The sequence below is a fragment of the Eptatretus burgeri genome, chromosome 7 (assembly GCF_056783735.1).
Source record: "Eptatretus burgeri isolate ZD-2024b chromosome 7, Ebu_testis_v1, whole genome shotgun sequence".
Lineage (NCBI taxonomy): Eukaryota > Metazoa > Chordata > Myxini > Myxiniformes > Myxinidae > Eptatretus > Eptatretus burgeri.
In genome coordinates, this window is record NC_140967.1 from 109,664,139 (window position 1) to 109,685,042 (window position 20,904).

Genomic DNA, 20,904 nt, shown 5'->3' on the forward strand with positions numbered 1-20,904 from the left:
GCAGGCAGGTCTGGAGGGCATGAAGGGCATAATGGTGGCACCATGTGGCGGAGCAGCCAAAACGACCAGGAGTGTTTGTGGTCATGGGGTTTGTGGTGCTGTCAGTACCTATGCAGGAGGATGAAAGTCCGAGTCTTCAGGTCCTTAGTGCTTCCAGTCTTACTCTATGGATGTGAGACTTGGACACTCTGAGAAAGGATCTGAGATGAAGACTTAACTCCTTTTGTACCAGGTCTCTTCTGAGAATCCTTGGCTATTACTGGTCAGACTTTGTGTCCAACGAGCGGTTGCTGAGAGAAACTCAGATGAGATTTGTTTCTTGTGTAGTCTATGAGCATCAGGTGTGGCTTTATGGACATGTGGCTCAGTTTCGTGATGCTGATCCTGCTCACCAGATTCTCTCAGTGAGGGAACCTTGTGAGTGGAGAAGGCCAATGCGATGACTGTGTGCCTTGTGGTTACAAGCAGGTTCATCTGCATCTGAAGGAGATGGGGATGGGCCAGGCCTGTGGGATAGCCTGTGGGATAGCCAGATGAAGGCCCCTCGAGTACTGGCGGAAAGTGGATGCAGCGACGTGTTCCTCCGGCACATGCCTGACGTGACCTGACTTCCACACCAAATTTGGGGTCTGGGTCTATTCGACGAAGGTACTTCCATACCAAATTTGGGGTCTGGGTCTATTCGACGAAGGTACTTCCACACCAAATTTGGGGTCTGTGTCTATTCGACGAAGGTACTTCCATACCAAATTTGCGGTGTGGGACTGTGGGTGTATTGGACTAATTGGTACCTGCATACCAAGTTTAGGGGTCTGGAAGTAATGGAACAAATTAATTAACTATATTCTAAATTTTTGAGTCTGGATATATTGGACAAAAGCACCTCTGTACCAAATTTCGGGTCCCGGTGTGTTGGACCAATTGGTACCTGCATACTAAATGTAAAGAGGAATGGCTCATAAATGAACAAATCATGTGTAATTGAAATTGTTAGAAAGAAAGCAAGCAATGCGATTGTCTTCCCACCCTGATGGGAAAAGAAATGTAAATACATATGAATCGCTTCCTATAATACTCTTGGTATGGGAGAAAGTGAAAAGGAAAGAAGCGGCTCCACTCCACTCCCTCCTCCCCCCTCCCCCCCCCCCATGTTGAAGTTTTCACCCTCACCCAATGTTTAAGTTGAATGCACAATGTTATTTTCCTTCTATATTTAGCCAGAAATGTATCGATAACACGCAAAGTCACAAAAGGCTACATTCACATGTTCACATCTCATTTATACATACCCTCACACCTTCGATTATTCGTTTGGTTCCTTCAGCTGAAATTTTATGGAACGAACCAAGCATCATGTGGTCGTGATTCCAAGGTTTGGTTTCTCTGCTTTGGGTTTTCGGGTTTGTGTTCTTGGCTTCAGGTTAGCTTTCAGTTATAATTTTCTTCATGGTTTGAGTGTTCCCTTACGTTATGGTTTGAGTGTTCCCTAACATTATGGTTGCACAGGAAAAGGATTTTCAGAGGAACAGGTTCCTTGAATGCAAGAGCTGGAATTGAGTGAACCGAAGGGGTTAAATGGTTCAAGTGTTGCGAACAGGTGGAATGTGGATAGAGGGACACAGAGGGGCCAAGAAACATATTAGTAGGACGTTTTAAGCTCGTCTTTCATTTTGAGAAAATCCAGGTTTAAATAGTCGGCCAGTGAAACGCACAATTTGAATTTCTTCAAAAAATTTTTTTCCAAAATGGCTTCCTCCATTGGTTTTCTTCAATGCGTGTGTTGTTTGAGTGTAACATTATTTATGTGGTGCACCTTTTTAACCAGCAACTGCAACTTGCAGCGATATTGTATAATCAGCAATTCGATGAACAAACATGACCCGAGTTACTGTCCGTCCAGGGCGTCAGGTGTTTTCAGGTGGTGTTCATGAGCACAGGTAAATCAAACAAACACGCGGTTCATGAATCATGCGGTTTAATAGGTAGCCAAATGTACGTACGAATTACGTTATATTATATATAGGTCAAAGAGAAGAACAGCTGTGCGCGGCGCGGGTATTTCTGGGCGATGGGCTGTGAGCGCTGTGTCCTTGTTTGGCAGCGCACCGGGGGGAGGGTGGCAGTGGGGGGGGGGGTGGGGAGGAGGGTGGCAGTGGGGGGGGAGGGTGGCAGTAGGGGGGTGGTGTATGTGCCATGCTCGGGGATCCACAGAGCACGCCTGCAGCTCCTCTTTCTTTCTATTCCTCCAGCTCATTCTCCATGTCGGTGTTTGCTCCAAACGGCCAGGTCCAGCTCACACTTGCTTTGTAACAGGTAATTCATTCAAGCGGAACACGCTTCACCTGTTCACGCAGATGTCCCACGGTGGATAAACTTGGGAATTGTCCAATGGTGTAAACTCAAATCGCAACTCATGCAAAGTTGCGTGGTGCGAATTCTTGGAGGTGTGTAGAACCTTTAGAAACGAAAGAAGAATACGGACTTGAAAGAACACGGTGGAAGGAAGGTTGGGCCACAACCTCAACAAGATGAACCGGGTTTAAAAACAGTCTCAGTGCCCCCCGGGGGCGCTTCATGCTTCGAAGGAGTAGGAGAAGGATCTGCTGCGAGGCAAAGACTGTGGAGAGGAGAAAAGTTCAGCGGAAGGAAAAGGGAGAGAGAGAGTGTGTTCCGTTCGTCATTGGAAGACAACCTGCAGGGAGTCTCGTTCCCTAAAACCATCAACTGGAATTAGTTAAAACAGAAGGAGCAAGAGCAAGAGGAGGAAGGAAAATCGAGCGTTTTTATCTGCAAACAATTCATATCCACCTCGATTCTCTCCACAAGTGTGTAAATTCAAAACTGCAAAGTTCAGGGACCGTGGAGGCAAAACTCACCTGCAAGCGGTGAGAACCGCAGAGGCAAGCGGTCGAAGGTGGTCCGCGAAAGGTTGAGGGACAGCTCGCACGGCCGGACCCGCAAGGCCGCATGAGCGGTGGGCGCTTCGACTTCGAGGATGGGGGCGCGTATTGCGGTGGCTGGGAAGATGGTCGTGCCCATGGCCACGGCCTCTGCACAGGTCCCCGCAGCCAGGGAGAGTTCTGCGGCTCTTGGAACCATGGCTTTGAGGTGAGTCACTAATGCAGGAGCCCTGGCGGTGACAGCAGAAAACATGCAATGAAATAACATGAACTGGCATGTCATCATCATCATCATCATCATCATCATCATCATCATCATCATCATCATCATCATCATCATCATCATCATCATCATCTGTCTATGCTTCTTGTGTCGACGTGACAACGTCATTTCAACGTTAACATAACATATTCCGTGCCCCCTGGGCTCAATGGGTGGACCATGGTTGTTTTCAACTTAAATGTTTTCATTTGGAAAGATGGTGAGCTCGTCGTGATTGAATTTAGTGTATGCAAAGTCGAGGCTCATGGGGGAGTGACAACATAGAATGATTCAGGATATAGCAGAACAGAAGGAACAGTGGTAGAGAGAGGAGGGAGGACACACAAACAGCAGGATTGAGGGACAAAATAGAGGGACACTTGGAGAAATAAGGGATGTGGGGAAGAATGAGTGCTAGAGGAGGACATGGGGTAGACAAGAAGATAGATACAGTTGCAAACTCTCAGGAAGGAAAAACTGGAAATTTGAAAGGGTTAATGGGAGTAGAAAATACATTGTGTTTTTTGACAGAGGTGGGGAGGGGTGATCTGGGGTCATCCTGGTATTTCACAGGCAGGCGATTCATCAATGTGTGTCCCGTGCCCCGGAATGCAAGTTAAATGGACGTACCATATCCAGGTATTAGTTGGTGGATGTTAAAGATCCCACGGTGTCCTTCGCAAAGAATAGGAGAGCTATCGCCGGCACCATGAAAAAATTTCAAATTCATGCTGTGACCTCGCGTTCCCCCTATCCCAGAGGAACGACGTACAAAAGTGTCAATCCCCCCAGAGGGGTCGCTGTGATGTGCCCCTTAACTGGGCATGCGGAGTTGTAGTAGAAGCAGTAGTAGGTAGTAATGATCTGAGATGGTGGTGAATAGTTGTGTTGAAGACATTGAGGGAAGAATGAGATTAAAGAGAGTATGGAAGTTGGTCGCACAGAGCTGGGAAGAGAGAGGATCGAATGAGTGGAGATGAGCAGTGATCCTGGATTTAGGTAGTTTCACTGGAAAGAGGTTGATGGTGCACTGTGTGAGCCATGCAGAAATCTGGGGGAGGAGGGGGGGTGGACAAAGCACGGAAAGAGCAGAGGATGTAAAACCTGAAAGGTGGTGGAAGAACACAGACAGACCACTGATCTGTCTGTGATGTCGAAATGGTAGGCCCACAGACTCAGTTTCATCGTGAGAGATCCCAATGACATTGAAGGCCTTTACTTCCATGGTGTCAGGCTGAGCAAGATGTGAGGCAGGGAAGCCAGCCCAGGGAGGAGAGTCGTACTCCATCAAGCTGCGGATGAAGGCCTTGTGGTTGGATAAGAGTTCAGGTGTGACAAGGAAGGACTTTGGTTGTTTTCACGTTGATAATAAGTAATTACAACTGTGAGCAGTGATGCAGGGGCCCAAACACCAACTGTACAATACGAGGCAATTTCAAAACACGCGACCTATGATGTAATCATCAACATAACTTATATTCCTCAGGGGTACTCAATAATATGTGCCAAGTTTCACTTTAATCGTTGGAACACTTTTGAAGAAGATTTTTTAAGTGTTCGCATTTAATCGACCATGGCAGCCAAACCACGTGACCTTTGGTGTCACAATTCTCACATGTAATATCACATGTTAAGTTGATCACGTGTGCCAACTTTCACTCCAATTGGTGGAAGGATTTTGGAGAAGGACATTTTTAAAAGGTGTTCACATTTGTTCCAACATGGCAGCCAAACCATGCAACTGATGACTATGTCTTAAACACTTTATTTTCACTATGGGTAGCCGATCGTAACCTGCCAAGTATCGAATCACGAGCGTTTTCGGGTTTGGAGAAGAAGAGTTTTTGAAGTTTTTGTTTAAATCCAAGCTGGTTGCCATGGTGAATATAAAATGAAAATTTGGAAAGAAAGAATGTGTCAGCTCCCAATTACCCCAACATTGCATGGGAAGCTTCAACTTCATCAGAGCAGCAGTTCTGGAGAAATAGGCTTTTTTAGGTTACACCAACATCGAAAAGTACTCCAAGGTGGTGTCACCTATGACATCATCAATTGTCATCAATTTTTTTTAATTACCCTCGCCGGAGGAGAGGGTATTGCACTTCGGTCTGTTTGGCTGTCTGTCTGTCTGTCTGTCTGCACAGAACTTTGGTGTTTTGCCCCACAACCACATATTGGATTGACACGGAATTTTCACCAGAGGAACGACTGCTCGTGAAGAATGTTTGTTGATAATTATGACGTCATCGGTCATGTTGTGTGGCTGTCATGTTGGAAAAAAAGAAAAACTTTGGACCTTTATCTCCAAAACAGCTCCGTGGGAAAAATGGAAACTTGGCACATGTCAAGTACTCTGCATGGAGAATAGTGTGATATGTTTATGATGTCATAGGTGCCATCATTATGACGTCATAATTGTATAAGTAGAACGCTACATCTAATCAGTATGAAAAATTTTCAGGGTCATCTTGGGATGCTTTGGTCCATAGAAAAAAATATTGATGACATCATTGTTCACGTAGTTCGGCAGATATATATATATATATATATATATATATATATATATATATATATATATATATATATATATATATATATATATGTTAAACCTTTAAAAATCCTCTCTGAAATGGCTGAGAAGGCGATATTTTTCAGGTATGACCGCCTATCCATGAGGAACAAAACATTCACACCGATGACGTCAGAGGTCACATTGTTTGGCAGCCATATTATATTTACCCTAAAACCTATAAAAAAAAAATCTTCTGAGAGAGAGAGAGAGAGAGAGAGAGAGAGAGAGAGAGAGAGAGAGAGAGAGAGAGAGAGAGAGAGAGAGAGAGAGAGAGAGAGAGAGAGATAGAGATAGAGATAGAGATAGAGATAGAGATAGAGATAGAGATAGAGATAGAGATAGAGATAGAGATAGAGATAGAGATAGAGATAGAGATAGATATAGAAAAAATAAAATAAAAAAAAACTTCACACAAATGTTCCCCAAGCTTTGGGGATATCAGGGTGTTCAAGAATCATTGATAAGTTACATGGTCTGGCAGCTACATTAGCTTGAGAAAAAAAATCTTTTTTGAAATACTTCTCTTGATCCGCTTCGTTTTAGTCGTGATGGGGAATGCAGGTTTTAAATTTCAACCTCATCAGATGCATGTTCTGGCAGCCGGAATTATTTAATTTTTTGATCTGGGTTGTTTCATATAATTATATATATATATATATATATATATATATATATATATATATATATATAATTTATATATATATATATATATATATATTAATAAGGCTCACTTGGCTGTGCCTGAATGGGTTTGAGGGTAGAGTAGCAGCTGAAATATGAATCCTATCCAGATTCCTCTTGATGACTTCATCTTTACTTTTTGCTTGTTCGGGGTCCTTCTGATTACTCCAACGTAGGACTGCACCTATGTTATTTGGATTGAATCGAATTTATTTTAATCCCATTCTGATTTCAATCAAATAATAATAAGCGTCATGGGTCAGGGTCGATCAAAACGGGGTTGTATCAAAGCAGGACGTCTTGGTACCCGGTCGTCACTGCCAGCAGTTATAAAGTGTCAGTTCTAATTATGTCTCATATTAATTACGTAACACACCAGTACACAAATGCCACACAAAAAATAATCCTGGTGAGCATCTGCAATGCCTGATTGCTCTTTTTCTTGTTTGCCATTGGCAGACCATGTGACCAATCAAACCAAAATTTCATTTTCAAGTTCGTATAGTGGTGTCGATGACATAAGAAATGTTTCATGATCATTGGAAAAAATTGTTTTTTCTACCTCGACGTGGCTGGCAAACCGTTTCACCGATGACGTCATCTTGTACAATTTTTTTTTTTCACCATGGGTCGTCAATCATAACCTGACAAGAATCGAGTCCATAGCATTTGTGGTTTCAGAGAAGAAGATGTTTTTTTTTTTAAGTTTTTGATTCAATCCAAGCTGGTTGCCATGGTGATTGAAAAATCAAAACTCCGAAACAATATGCATCAGTTCCCATTCGCCCCAACACTCCTGTGAGGTTTCAATTTGATCGGAGCAGCGGTGCCGACACTACAGCTTCTACAAAAAATTGGCAGAAAGAATAATAATAAGAATGAAAATACCGATAACAATAGGAGATCAAGCATTTGTGTGCATGGTCCCCCAATGAAGGCACAAATCCAATGATTGTGTTAGATAAAGAGGGGGAGGTGTGGGTTGTGGAGGGGTCATCCGTTCTTGGAGTAGTAAGAAAGGGGCATATCCTGGGGGTCCAGAAATCAAGTGAGTGGGTATATAATCTCCCAGATGCTGTGATCACGAAGCCACAAAGCGTGTGGTCCAGGACCCGCTTATTGACTCTGCAAGCTTTGGGATTTTAGATGTTCTTTGATGCACTCTGAGCATCGACTAACCACATTGGCTACATGTTGGGAGAGCAAAGAAATCATTTTATATTTTCATTGCAAAAGAAATTTTATTTTCCTTTTTATTGTAAATTTGCACATGATTGAATTGTGAGCTGCAGCTTTGTCAACTTAAAGGAACACCAGTTACTCAACAATCCTCGTCAACAATTACTCGGAATAAAGTTATTAATGTCTGGAGTGCTTGCCTGGAAGCGCTACAACACAAAATCAAGTGTGGTTTGCAAATATGGGCCTCACCCAATCAGTGAACTTTCACAACCCTGATTTCTCCCAATGGCTCGTCCTCCCTTGAGGACTTGGTAATGATGAATTTTCCTACAAATGTAATCCACGAGTCTCCTGTTCCTCTTCTGCCCCAATAGGTTCCTCTGATCATGTCCTTAAATGAGTCAATATCTCCCTGGCTATAGTCAGAGTGCCATAGAGTCTGGCAGTTCACTCAAGCTGATTGGAAGGGACTGCAAGCTGCCCTTTCATGTCAAGACTGGTCCTTCATGTTCGCCTCTCCTGACATTAACACTGCCTGGGAATCCATCCACACAAGCTTGCTTTCCATTACGTACATATTTATACCATCTTGTCTGCAGTTATTATACCTATCCTCTCACCTCTGGTGCACAGAATATTGTGGTGAGGCGGTTGCCTTCAAACGTCTTGCCTTTTCTTCCTGGATGGCAAATCCGACCAAACGCAACCTCAGGTCATTCCACAAAGCCCAGAACAAGTGTGTCTACTATTTGGAGAGCCAGAAAACAACATCTGTCCAACCTGAAGATGGAACTGACAAACTTGTCTCCCTCCTCTAAAACTTTGTGGCACCTTATTAAGTCTGTCTCTGGAGTATGCATTCCGTCTCTTCAAATGGCACCCCAGCTGCCTCCATTCATGAGAAATGAATGCCTCGATTCTGTGTTTGATTACAAATCTTGTGTCCCCAACTCCTCACTCTCTATACCCACCATATGCAGTCACAATCAACTGCTCCTGGACTCTGTGGTATTTGAATCTGAGAAGGTGGAGCAGTTTTTGGCAACTACTGACTCCGTTTCGGCAACTGGACCGGACGGCATCAGCACACGTGTCCGACAAACCTGCTCTGCTACTCTTGTACATCCCCTCTCTGCCCTTTTCACCCTGTCATTTACCATCAGTCATCTTCCATCTGCTTTGAAAGCAGCCAACATCACAGCATTACATTACAAAAGTGCAAAAACAGATCCTCTCAATGACAGACCAATTAGCTTACTTACAATCATCATCAGCATTGTCATGGAATCCATTATCGCAGTTGATATGAAATCCTTCCTTTACTCAAACGGCCTCATCTCAGATCACAAATTTGGATTCAGACCAAGTCACTCCACCTTGGAGATGCTGCTCTTCCTCTTCCAACAAGGCATGGATGCCCTCAATATCAGACATGAGATCAGGGCTGTCTCTCTGTATATATCCCGAGCTGGTGATGCAGTCTGGCATCCCTCCTTGCTCTACAAACTCTCTGTTGTTGACATCCAAGGCCAACTCCACACATGGTTTACTAACTTCCTCTACTCTCATAGTCAGCGTGTAGCACTCAATGGAATTCTTTCATCTCCTCTCCCTGTCAAGACTGGAGTGTCCCAAGACAGTGTTCTCGGCCCATTCCTATTCCTGATCTTCATCAGTCATCTCTGACAAACCCTCTTATACCCTCTTTATCTATTTGTTGATGACTCCACCCTGTGCCATGACACCCCTCATCCTTTCGACAGGCAGTAGCCTCTTCCCACTCTTCAGACCTTGTAAAAATCACAAGCTGGTCAAACACTTGGAATATGTCTTTCAACCCTGACAAATTTTACACCCTCACTTTGTCTGATTACACCGTATTGGACACACCCTCCCATCTGCTTTATTAGCAATCCTATTGAGGATGTTCAGTCACTCAAACTCTTGGGTCTCACAATCAGCCATGATCTTTCTTGGGCAAACCACTTTTCAAAGATGGCTTCCAAAACCAGGCACCAACTGAGCATCCTTCATCATACAAGGTCTTTCCTTTCCTTTGGCCAACTTGAAGGCCTTCATTTGCAGCTTAATGGAGTACTGATCTCCCTTTTGGGTCCTGCCTCACGTCTTGTCATTCTTGATGCCATGGAATGCAAGGTCCTCAAAATCATTGGGATCTCCCATGATGAAGCTGAGTTGCTGGGCTTGTTGCTTTCACATTGCAGACAGGTCAATGACATCTCCTTATTCAACTTCCTTTTTGGTCTTGCACCCTCTCTTGGTTCTGTCACTCCCAGGTTTCTGCAGGGCACACACGGTTTGCCAGTAATCATCTTCTTGTTCACCTCCCAAAATGCAGCCTCACTCCTCACCTCCACTCATTTTATGTTCCTTTTTTCTCTCGTCTGTGGAACCAACTTCCTCAGTCTTTTCAGTCCCATTCTTCCCTCCAGGTTTTCAAGCCAACTGTTCATCCTCCATCCATACTCAGGATCTCCTCGACCCCTCATGACACCATTCCCAAGCACTTCCTTTTTCCAGTTTATTGGGATATTCCCCCTCTCCCTGACCTCGTTTTGTTTGTAAGTTGTTGGTTTGTTTGTTTCCTCTGCCTCCCAAGGTGGACAGACATTATGTTTTCACCCCTGTTTGTTTGCCTGTCTGTCTTTGCCTGTGACCAGGATATCTCAAGAAGTTATGCAGAGATTCAGACGAAACTTGGTGGACAGGTTGGGTGTGTGACAAGGACGAATTGATTTGATTTTGGTGTAGGTTTGAATCCAGATCCAGACACGAGAATTTTTGTGATTATTCACCATTGAGGGATGAGGCCAAAAACTATGTACAGCATGATATTTCAAAAAGATGTGGACGACTTATGACAAAACTAGGTGGATGAGTTTGTTCGGTGACAAGAACAAGCCAATTCGATTTTGGTTCTGGTCCGGATTCAGATCCGACCTGTCAGTGGCATACAAAATGTAAACTGTTCAGCCTGGCGGAGGTATGCGCTCTGCCAAGTGCCATTACAGTTCAGCTTTTGTGCAGCTTATTCACCGCCATGTGTCCTTCTCCTCCTCCACTTGATCTCACTCTCAGTACTATTGTGCTGTTAGTGTTCCCCCTTGCCATTTTGTTACCTTCTATTCTGCTCCTGCTCTTCCACGAGCCTCGATCATGTACGTAATTAAAAAAAGATTTTTTTTTTTTGCCTTTTGGTGATTTGATCGCGTATTTTTTTTTCACTCCCCCCAACAAAAATGGGGTCAAGACCCTCCAGGAGCCCCCCCTCTAAATCCGGCCCTGTTAGATAATCAGGATTTACATTGTAGAAGAGACAGCTTATGATGTGATTAAGCCAACTGTCACCTTTACAATCATGTACTAAGATGCAAAAAAAAATTCACATTTAGAAACAGTACAACATATAAATGCAGTATTCTGAAGATGAGATGGGATAAATCTGTGCATGAGGGAGAGCAAGTTAGTTTGAAGGAATTCCCAGGATGAGTTGATGTCGGAGAAAGCAGCGATGGGAGACCAGTCTATAAGTTTGATGGTTGCTAGGAGACCCTGCCAGTCGGTTTGAGTGAAATGCCAGACTCGACGGCAGTGAGGTGGTTCTCTGATAACAGCCAGAGAAATGTCCACTTTGACAAGGACGGGGTCAGAAGAACCGATGGGAGTGGAGGAAGAACAGCAGATATTTTCAGGGAAATTTGTCAAAATCAGATCCAGGAGAGATGGAATACCATTAGTTGAGATCCACCAGAGAGATGTCCACTTTGACAAGGACGGGGTCAGAAGAACCGATGGGAGTGGAGGAAGAACAGCAGATATTTTCAGGGAAATTTGTCAAAATCAGATCCAGGAGAGATGGAGTACCATTAGTTGAGATCCACCAGAGAGATGTCCACTTTGACAAGGACGGGGTCAGAAGAACCGATGGGAGTGGAGGAAGAACAGCAGATATTTTCAGGGAAATTTGTCAAAATCAGATCCAGGAGAGATGGAGTACCATTAGTTGAGATCCGGGTCGGGAAATTCACAGAATGAGTCAGTCCCAATGAGTCGCATAAGTGTTTTGCTGAAGTGCCATGACAGGGGAGAGAGGTGACATGACAGATGACATCTCTCTCACATGTTAAGTGAGCTATGTTCATCTCTCATGAGCTATGTTCATCGATGGTGAGCTATGTTCATATATTGTGAGTTATGTGAGCTGTGTTCATTGATGGAGAACTATGTGAGCTGTGTTCCTCTATGGTGAGCTATCTTCTTCTGTAGTGACTTATGTGAGCTATGTTCATCTATGGAGAGTTATGTTCATGTATGGTGACCTATGTTCATCAATGGTGAGCTATGTTATTCTGTAGTTTTTCCCATGTGACTTATGTGAGCTACATTCATCTATGCTGAGCAATGTTCATCTGTAATGACTTGTATGAGCTTATACTTATGTGAGCTGTGTTTCTCTGTGGTGAGCTATGTGAGCTATGTTCATCAATGGTGAGCTATCTTCTTCTGTCGTGAGGTATGTGAGCTATCTTCATCTGCAGTGAGTTATGTGAGCGATGTTCCACTGTGGTGAGTTATGTGAGCTGCGTTCATCTATGGTGAGCTATGTTCAGCTGTAATGACTTATGTCAGATATGTTCATATGTAGTGAGTTATGTGAGCTATATTCATTGATGGTGAGCGATGTTCATCTGAAGTGAGTTATGTTCATCTAAAGCTAGCTATGTTCATCTGTAGTGAGCTATGTTAACCTCAGGTGAGCTGTGTTCTTCTGTAGTGAGTTGTGTGAGCTAGGTTCATCCATGATGAGCTATGTTCATCTGCAGTGTTATGCGAGCTGTGTTCTTCTGTCGTGAGTCATGTGACCTGTGTTCATGTGTGGTGAATTATGTAAGCTATGTTCATCTCTTGTGAGCTATCTTCATCTCTCGTATCCTATGGTGAGTCATGTTCTTCTGCATTGACTTATGTGATCTGTGCTAATCTATGGGAAGATATATTCATCTTCAGTGAGTTATGTGAGCTATGTTCATCTATGGTGACCTGTGTTTATAGGTGGTAAGCTATGTTCTTCTGTGGTGAGTTATGTGAGCTATATTAATCTAATGAGCTATCTTCATCTCTGTTGAGCTGTGTTCATCTGCAGTGCGTTATGTGAGCTATGTTCCTCTGTGGTGAGTTAAGTGAGTTTTGTTCATCTATGTGAGCAACATTAATCTGTAGTGAGCTATGTTCATCTATGGTGAGCTATATTCATCTCCAGTGAGTTATGTGAACTATGTTGATCTATGGTGAGTCATGTTCTTCTGTAGTGACTTATGTGATCTGTGTTAATCTATGGGAAGATATATTCAGCTTCAGTGAGTTATGTGAGCTATGTTCATCTATGGTGACCTGTGTTTATAAGTGGTGAGCTATGTTGTTCTGTGGTGAGTTATGTGAGCTATATTAATCTGTAATGAGCTATGTTCATCTATGGTGACATATATTCATCTGCAGTGAGTTATGTGAGCTATGTTTGTCTCTGGTGAGCTATGTTCATCTATGGTGAGGTATATTCATCTGTAGTGAGTTATGTGAGCTATGTTCATCTCTGTTGAGCCATTTTCTTCTGTAGTGAGTTGTGTGAGCTGTGTTCTTCCATTGTGAGTGAGGTTCATCTGTAGTGAGTTGTGTGAGCTATGTTACTCTGTGGTGACTCATGTGAGCAGTGTTCATCTGTTGTGAGTTATGTGAGCAATGTTCATCTATGGTGAGCTGTTCATTTGTCATGATTAATGTGAGCTATGTTCATCTCTGGTGAACTATGTTCTTCTGAAGTGAGTTATGTGAGCTACATTCATTTCTGGTGAGCTATGTTCAATTGTTGCGAGTAATGTGAGCTTTGTTCATCTATGGTGAGCCATGTTGATCTGTCGTGAGCTATGTTAATCTCTGGTGAGCTGTATTATTCTGGTGTGAGTTATGTGAGCTATGTTCCTCTTTGCTGAGTCATGTGAGATATGTTCATCTATGGTGAGCTTTGTGAGCTAGATGTTCATCTGTCGTGACTTGTATGACCTGTGTTAATCTCTGGTGAGCTATGTTCATCTATGGTGAGCTATGTTCTTCTGCAGTGAATTATGTGAGCTGTGTTCATCTATGGTGAGCTATGTTAATCTGTAGTGAGTTATGTGATCTATGTTCCTCTTTGTTTTGTCATGTGAGATATCTTCATCTATGCTGAGTTATGTGAGCTGTGTTCATCTATGGTGAGCTTTGTGAGCTGTGTTCATCTGTAGTGAGTTATGTGAGCTATGTTCCTCTGTGGTGTGTTATGTGAGTTATGTTTATCTATGGTGAGCTTTGTGAGCAACATTAATCTGTAGTAAGCTGTGTTCATCTATGGTGAGCTATATTCATCTGCAGTGAGTTATGTGATCTATGTTCATCTCTGGTGAGCTATGTTCATCTGTGGTGTCCTATGGTGAGCCATGTTCATCAGTAGTGAGTTATGTGAGATATGTTAATCTATGGTGAGCCATGTTATTCTGTGGTGACTTATGTGAGCTATGTTAATGTATGATGACATATGTTCACCTGCAGTGAGCCATGTTCATCTATGGTGACCTGTTTTCATAAGTGGTGAGCTATGTTCATCTATGGTGAGCTATGTGAGCTATATTCATCTGTTGTGAGCTATGTTCATCTATGGTGAGCTGTATTCATCTGTAGCAAGTTATGTGAGCTATGTTTGTCTCTGGTGAGCTTTGTTTATCTGTAGCGAGTTATGTGATCTATGTTATTCTGTAGTGAGTTGTGTCATCATTTTTATTCCACGGTGAGTGATGTTCATCAGTAGTGAGTTGTGTGAGCTATGTTCCTCTGCGGTGAGTTATGTGAGCTGTGCTCCTCTATGGTGAGCTATGTTCATCTGGAGTGGGTTATGTCAGCTATGTTCATCTGTAGTGAGCTATGTTCTATGTCCAGCGATGTTCATCTGTAGTGAGCTATGTTCTACGTATGTTCTATATCTAGCTATGTTCATCTGTGGTGAGTTCTGTTCATCTGTAGTGAGCTATGTTCTACGTATGTTCTATTTCTCGCTATGTTCATCTGTGGTGAGTTATGTTCATTTGTAGTGAGCTATGTTCTACATAACTATGTTCTATGTCCAGCGATGTTCATCTGTGGTGAGTTATGTTCATCTGTAGTGAGCTATGTTCCACGTATGTTCTATGTCACTTGCGCTTCAAGAATTTCAACCAGCTGTGACTTCTGACATGTTTGAAGCTTGCCGCTATCACTGAGAGATGCAGGGTCTGACTGATTCTCATGCTTGAAGAATTCTTTCAAGTCACACTGCCTGTTCTGGCATGAGATGAACCGTCATGAGAACAGCTGACAGTCGTCTTTCAGGACTTTCTCCTTAGAACTTCCACCAGCTTGCTCTTGTTTGAAGAAACAAACAATGTTTTTCTTGATTTGGATGATAGAAAGGACATTCACCTTCATTCTGTAGCCCCTCCATGGATGAATGAACTGCTCTTTGCCCCGCTGGTGATGTGTAGCTACCATTTTGGCTAGAGTTGGGTCTGCAATGTTCTTCATGTCTAGTACCAGTAGGTCGGCTGATTCTTCTTGGAATGGGTTTCCCATCTCCTGTATTACTGCAGAGAGTGCTTTCACCTTTTCAAAGAAAGATTTCTGGGCACTCAGTGTCTGCTCATGGTGTCTGCTGTTGTTGGTTGCATCATTCATACCAGACATGGCCTCGTATCCAGCGACTAGACGACTCACTTCGGGTCCAGTGACCATCCACCTACAAAGTGCTGCCGGGTCTTCTGTCAACCCAATTGCTCCTCCGTCACCTTTGATGGCTGCATTATTTTGCTCGTGGGCTTGGTCGATTGCCAGGGCAGAGAATTCTCTTCTAGACTTATGGATAACGAAGTTCCCTTTGTGAAACTCCCTGGCTACATCTGGATGTTGTTGCTCAAGCGACATCACATCTCGGAGGTGAACTGGGATCCATCGCGCATAGTTGACATTGTTATTCGCAAAGAAGTTAGGCGTCAGTTCTGAAAGTGCTTCATGGTGCAGGTTGAAGTCTCCTTCTCTGAATGAGTGGATCAGGGTGAATATGGTGAGCTCCATGTCCAGCACCAGACTCCAGAACTGGAACTGTGGACTCTCTTGCCTCCGTTGTTCACACCAATCTTCAAATGTTAGATCTGATATGTTAGACTCTACTGCCCTCATCACTAGCACCTGCAGGGATTGATCTTTTTCAGCTCTGTGTAACTTTGTGTTGTTAAATAGAAGCCTGCAACTCTCATGATATCGTGCCTTGTTTTGTCTCAAGGTTTCCTCTATCCCACCACCTTCGTCAAGTCTTGCAGGGTCTAGCTTGATTGTTAGTGCATTGAGTGAGTGAAACAGAGGAATATTCCTTGCCAAGTTCATGTACCCATCATCTCCTCTTTTGGCAGGATTGGCCTGAGGGGACTTTTGATCTTCTTTCTTAACCTCCTGACATAGGCAACACTTGGTCCAGACAGTGTTCCATGATTTACCAGTAGAACTCACGTCCATGGCCAGTATGACGTTCAGGGTCGAGGGTTTATCCTTTTACCACCCTGTACATGTATAATGGACACTTTCCTGTATGGGATACAACTAGGTTCATGCATCTGCCATACACCTAGTCCGATCGTTCATCCAGTGTCATAAGTCCCGTGCGATCTGTACACTATCCAGATAACTAAAACCCTGTTATCCTTGGCTCGGCTCTCCCGCACTGGCACGTTCTGTCGATTCAGGTGCGGCTGCCTAACTGATACAGGGTTGATTAGGCAACATTTGGGACACTAGTAAGTTGTTGCAGTATGATGCCAACAATGATGCCAACATACAATTCCTACTAATAGCTGACACTGAACCCCATGCTGAGTTTCACAGCAGTGATGTCACCAATGTGCCTTGGTAATGCCCGACAATCACTCCTTCAAGAAATTCTTACTTGGCGATGAACTGGAAATGTTGATTAAAGGACTGGTAAGTGGCCTGGATTCAATCAGCACATCTGTTTCATCAACTTCGTTCACTTCGAAAATTTGGAGCTAGATGTACTCCATCATAGTGCTGTGGTATGGCTGGAAAAAAAATAGGTAACCCCTCCCCAGGGTAGAACAAAGCACAACCATATTTTTTGGTTTATTAGGATGTCTGAAGTAGGAAATGAATGGTTGTGAAAAAATATATTGGGGATAGCATGTATTTTTGGTGGAATTTGTAATTGTAGTGCCTGAAATTTTTGTGTGTTTCAGAAAATCATAAAAATCATAAAAATGACTGTTAAATCTTCAATTATCAACCAATTTTCATAATTAAAATGTCATTTTGTACAGAATCAAGAGTATGTTGCTTTCAGATCATCTCAGTAGCTAAATCTGAATCATTAAGTTTTCAAAACTGAAAAAAATGTGATTTTACTGACTAATTCTATTCCGAAATGCTATCTTACATTTTGTTGTATACAAATATTTTTTGCTTTAACACTGAAACTAGCAAATATATTTAACAAAACATTCTGCATAAAATGGTCCCGAATATGAAATTCACAAAGAGATTTGATCAAAATCATCACTGTCCAAGTCACTCTTCTCATCTGCAGCAACAGAGGCTTCATGTTTGTTGTCACATTCTATACTGAGACATGAACAGAAGTCAGTGCAAGGCAATCCTAATGCCAAACAGTGGCACTTCTCTGAAGTCTTGCATTCAGCATCCATACAGTACATGTGAGTTAGGCCTCGGACTTCAATGGGTGCAGCCTCTTTCACATCGTAAACAGGTTGCATGGAAGATGTGTCCTCATCCCATCTCCAGCCATTACCAATTGGGCTCAACTGTTGTGGTTTCGAAACTTCACATTGCATCCATATAGTTAACTGGTACTTGTCACGCAACACATGTTGAAGGAAAGCATCCTCAGTTGGAGGAAATGCAGATGCAGGTTTGTCACTCTTGCAAGCAAATTCATACCGTAACTCATCTAAGGTTGTACATAAGTTGCGATTGGATTTCTTTTTGTTTCCATACAATGCTAATGTGTACCGACGAGCATCCTGCAGGTTTTCTGTCAAATCGGGAGTTGTGCCTAGGATGCTCAAAGCAGGAAGATCCTCTGCATATTGAACTAGCTTCCTGAAGGCTGTAAACTTGCCAATCTTGTAGAGACTACTGGTGCTATCACATGCAGTAAGGGCGTGTGCAGATGGTAAGGCATGTGCTACATTTTCTCCTACATTTTGGCAGATACTGAAAAGTAGGTTCTGGTAACCTACGGTAAGGCTGCGAGTACGTAGGATAACAGTGAACAGCGGATCCAAGAAAATACCGCGATCAAACGGTTTGGATGAGACGAGAATATCGAAGTTCCTTTCAGCGCAATGTTTATTAATATAACGACACAAATAACGAAAATCTCTCTCAGCGAGCAAAGACAAAATGGCGAAGGTTCACTCACACCAACCAACAAGAAACCGGAAGTTCTCTCTATATCCAGTGGGAAAATGCCAAGAAAGCAAGAATTACAGACTTGCACTACACTAACATGGTATTCATAGATTGCATGAAACATTCATGGGAACAACAGTACCAAACGTTCATACATATGGTGAAACAGCAAAGACTTTCTAACAGATAATATGAACCGGTATAAATCTTTCCCTATTTGTTCTTTGTCCAGTGTGTCCAGAATGCATGTATGTTAACTTTGGCAGTTTGCCTTCATTTAGATAGTAAATCAGCAAGACTAGGACATCTGAATCATCTGACTTCATTATCAGCCTTTAATGAGATGATGCTTGGTCAATGACATGAAGAAGCATTCGAGTGTCTGCTTCTTCTTGTGTGCTGAAAAGCCGGAGAAGATTTCTTTTTCCATTTGAGTCAATGGTTACAACTCTCTCAGCTTCTGGAAATCCACCCGCAAGCGTTATACTCTGGCCATTGATCAGTCCAGGTGGGTCATCTAGTAATGACTGTGATATGAATGCTGCAAGGTTTGCCTTGTTAGCAGAATTCTTTAGGAAATTCCTGTAATGTGGCACAACTCTGTCTGGAGCAATTACATGACTTGCAACTGCAGAAGTGCCACCTCTGCGTTGTCTTTCTTGATATTTGACAGAATGGGGGACATCATAACGATCAAACACAAGGACTACAGACTTGATGTTCCATGAATTATTGAGCAGGGCAACAATTTTGCGTAAGATAAGCTGTGCAATATCCCTGAAAGTGTTGAACTGTGTTTCATGTATCCATTGGAGAAGTGCCATCCCATCCTATATGTAAATCCCTTGACCATCAAATGGTGGATGCTCAAGGATTTCCTCTGTTGTTGACTCCAGTTTACTGGCTAGATCTGCTTTAACACACTTCCTCATGTTGCCATCATCATAGAACAAGGCAGGTGGGATGACTGCAAGCTCATGCTGTAAGACTGTTTCCATGTTCACATTTCGCTGTTTTGACACAGCCAGAAACCTTCTAAATAACACTTCTGAATCAATCAACTTCTTGGTGTCCTTATCTATGTTAATGGACTTCTTCATGTCCGCAAAGGTCACAATCTTCTTTCGTGTTTCTGGATCCCAGAATGAAACAGACTTAGATACTGGTGCCAGCCTCTTTTCCATGAACTCTGTGTGCTTTTGACGACCCTCGTCAAGAAATCCAGTGAGACTTGGCTAGTTCTGGGGACGCAACCTGACCTGTGATGATGTTTACCAGTTCTGAAGGCACAGTCTCTATATCAAATGGGTTCTGACTGTTGGTAATCACATTAACCACATTCTGCACATCAGATTCATCCCTTGCTTTCCGGCTCTTTCCCAGTTCTTCCTGTGTTCTCTTTCTCTCCGTCTTGTCATGGCATAGCACTTGAAAGGCATTGGCATATTCACTTCTGATATGTCTGGTCATCAACCAACAGGTCATCACTCCCTTCCGAAGTGTAAGGCCAATAACGTCACCTTCACTTTTGCCTTCTTGGTTAATTGTTTGCTCTAGTGCTTGGTCGGTGCTGACAGCATTAAATCAGTACTTGTCAGACCTTCTGACGACTAGGCCACCTTCACACATATGCCGATAGACATCTGGATGTTTCACCTCAAGACGTTTCATATCTGCCACATACGTCAGGACATACTTTGCATAATTGTGCCTGCCTGCAGCCCTAAACCAAACAATTGCTTCACACATCGCATTTAAATGAAGTTCCCTCAAGCCTTCCTTCTCTGCTCTGAGTAGACGCAACAAGACTTGAGCACCCGCCATAAAATCAGCCCAATATGTGAATGTAGCTGATTCTTCTCTACCAACAGCTAAGAATTCTGCAATAACTTCTGCAACCTCTGGCAACTGACTGTTCATCAGTTCTCTGGCAATATCAATTGTAATTGACAATTGCATTGTCTTTGACACCACATGCATGTTGTAGATCAAAGAACTTCTCTTCATTGTCAGTATTGCGAAGCGATCGACCAGATTGTTCTAATCACATAACCATTGAACTGAAGAAAGTTCTGAAGAGTGCCTCATGCACAATTTTGATGCCCCGTATGCCACGTGATACTTGTGTACCCTGCAACATTTGTCTTGCTGTTGCCTCAGCATACACAGATGACTCGGTTAGTAAAGCCATAAGACCACCATCACCGAACAGTTTGCCGAAACTAGCAAGTAAAGCCATTGTTGTATGCATCCCACCAACACGCATCGTCACCTTTCCATCTAAATATGCTGGTTTGTTCCATAGGATCTCCTGTGCCTTGCTATATATAGCCATATCAGCAGTTACCAAGATGTGATTTTGTCCAATATGTTTAGATACATCAACGAGTTTGCATATGATAGTGTAAATGGTTGAGAGGTCTGATGGAGGAGCTCTTAGGAAGGGCATGTATCTAACAGTCGTCACTGGCATGGTCTTCTCACAGATGATGGAGTTAAACCCAGTCCAGGCTGTTATTGACTGTTCTGCATCTCGTTCCTGTAGACGAGCTAGTTGCCATAGGAGGTCTTTCTGATTTGCTTCTCTGTAACTGTCCGCATTCTGGCGAACATCGGTAACTGTTACGTGGGCCTCTGATGGCTCAGGTCTGCGTGCAGGTTTTACATACCTAAAAACAGTAAAGCCAAGCATGCAACCCACCACCATATTCTACAAGATCACTAGATGTGAGGAAAGCATTACATTCATTACTACATGAAATGATAAATACATTAGTAGAGCAAACCAA

At 43.0% G+C, this 20,904-nt stretch overlaps 1 protein-coding gene across 1 annotated transcript in view; it reads left to right on the forward strand.

Annotated features, from left to right (window-relative positions):
- Positions 1 to 2,174: 2,174 nt before the first annotated feature.
- The window catches only part of LOC147024084 (junctophilin-2-like), a 39,268-nt gene continuing 20,538 nt past the window's right edge, over positions 2,175 to 20,904 (forward strand). Inside the window, exon 1 of the mRNA XM_085890275.1 lies at positions 2,175 to 3,108. Coding sequence (XP_085746401.1) covers positions 2,968 to 3,108 — 141 coding nt within the window. The 5' untranslated portion in view covers positions 2,175 to 2,967. The remainder of the gene's footprint in view (positions 3,109 to 20,904) is intronic.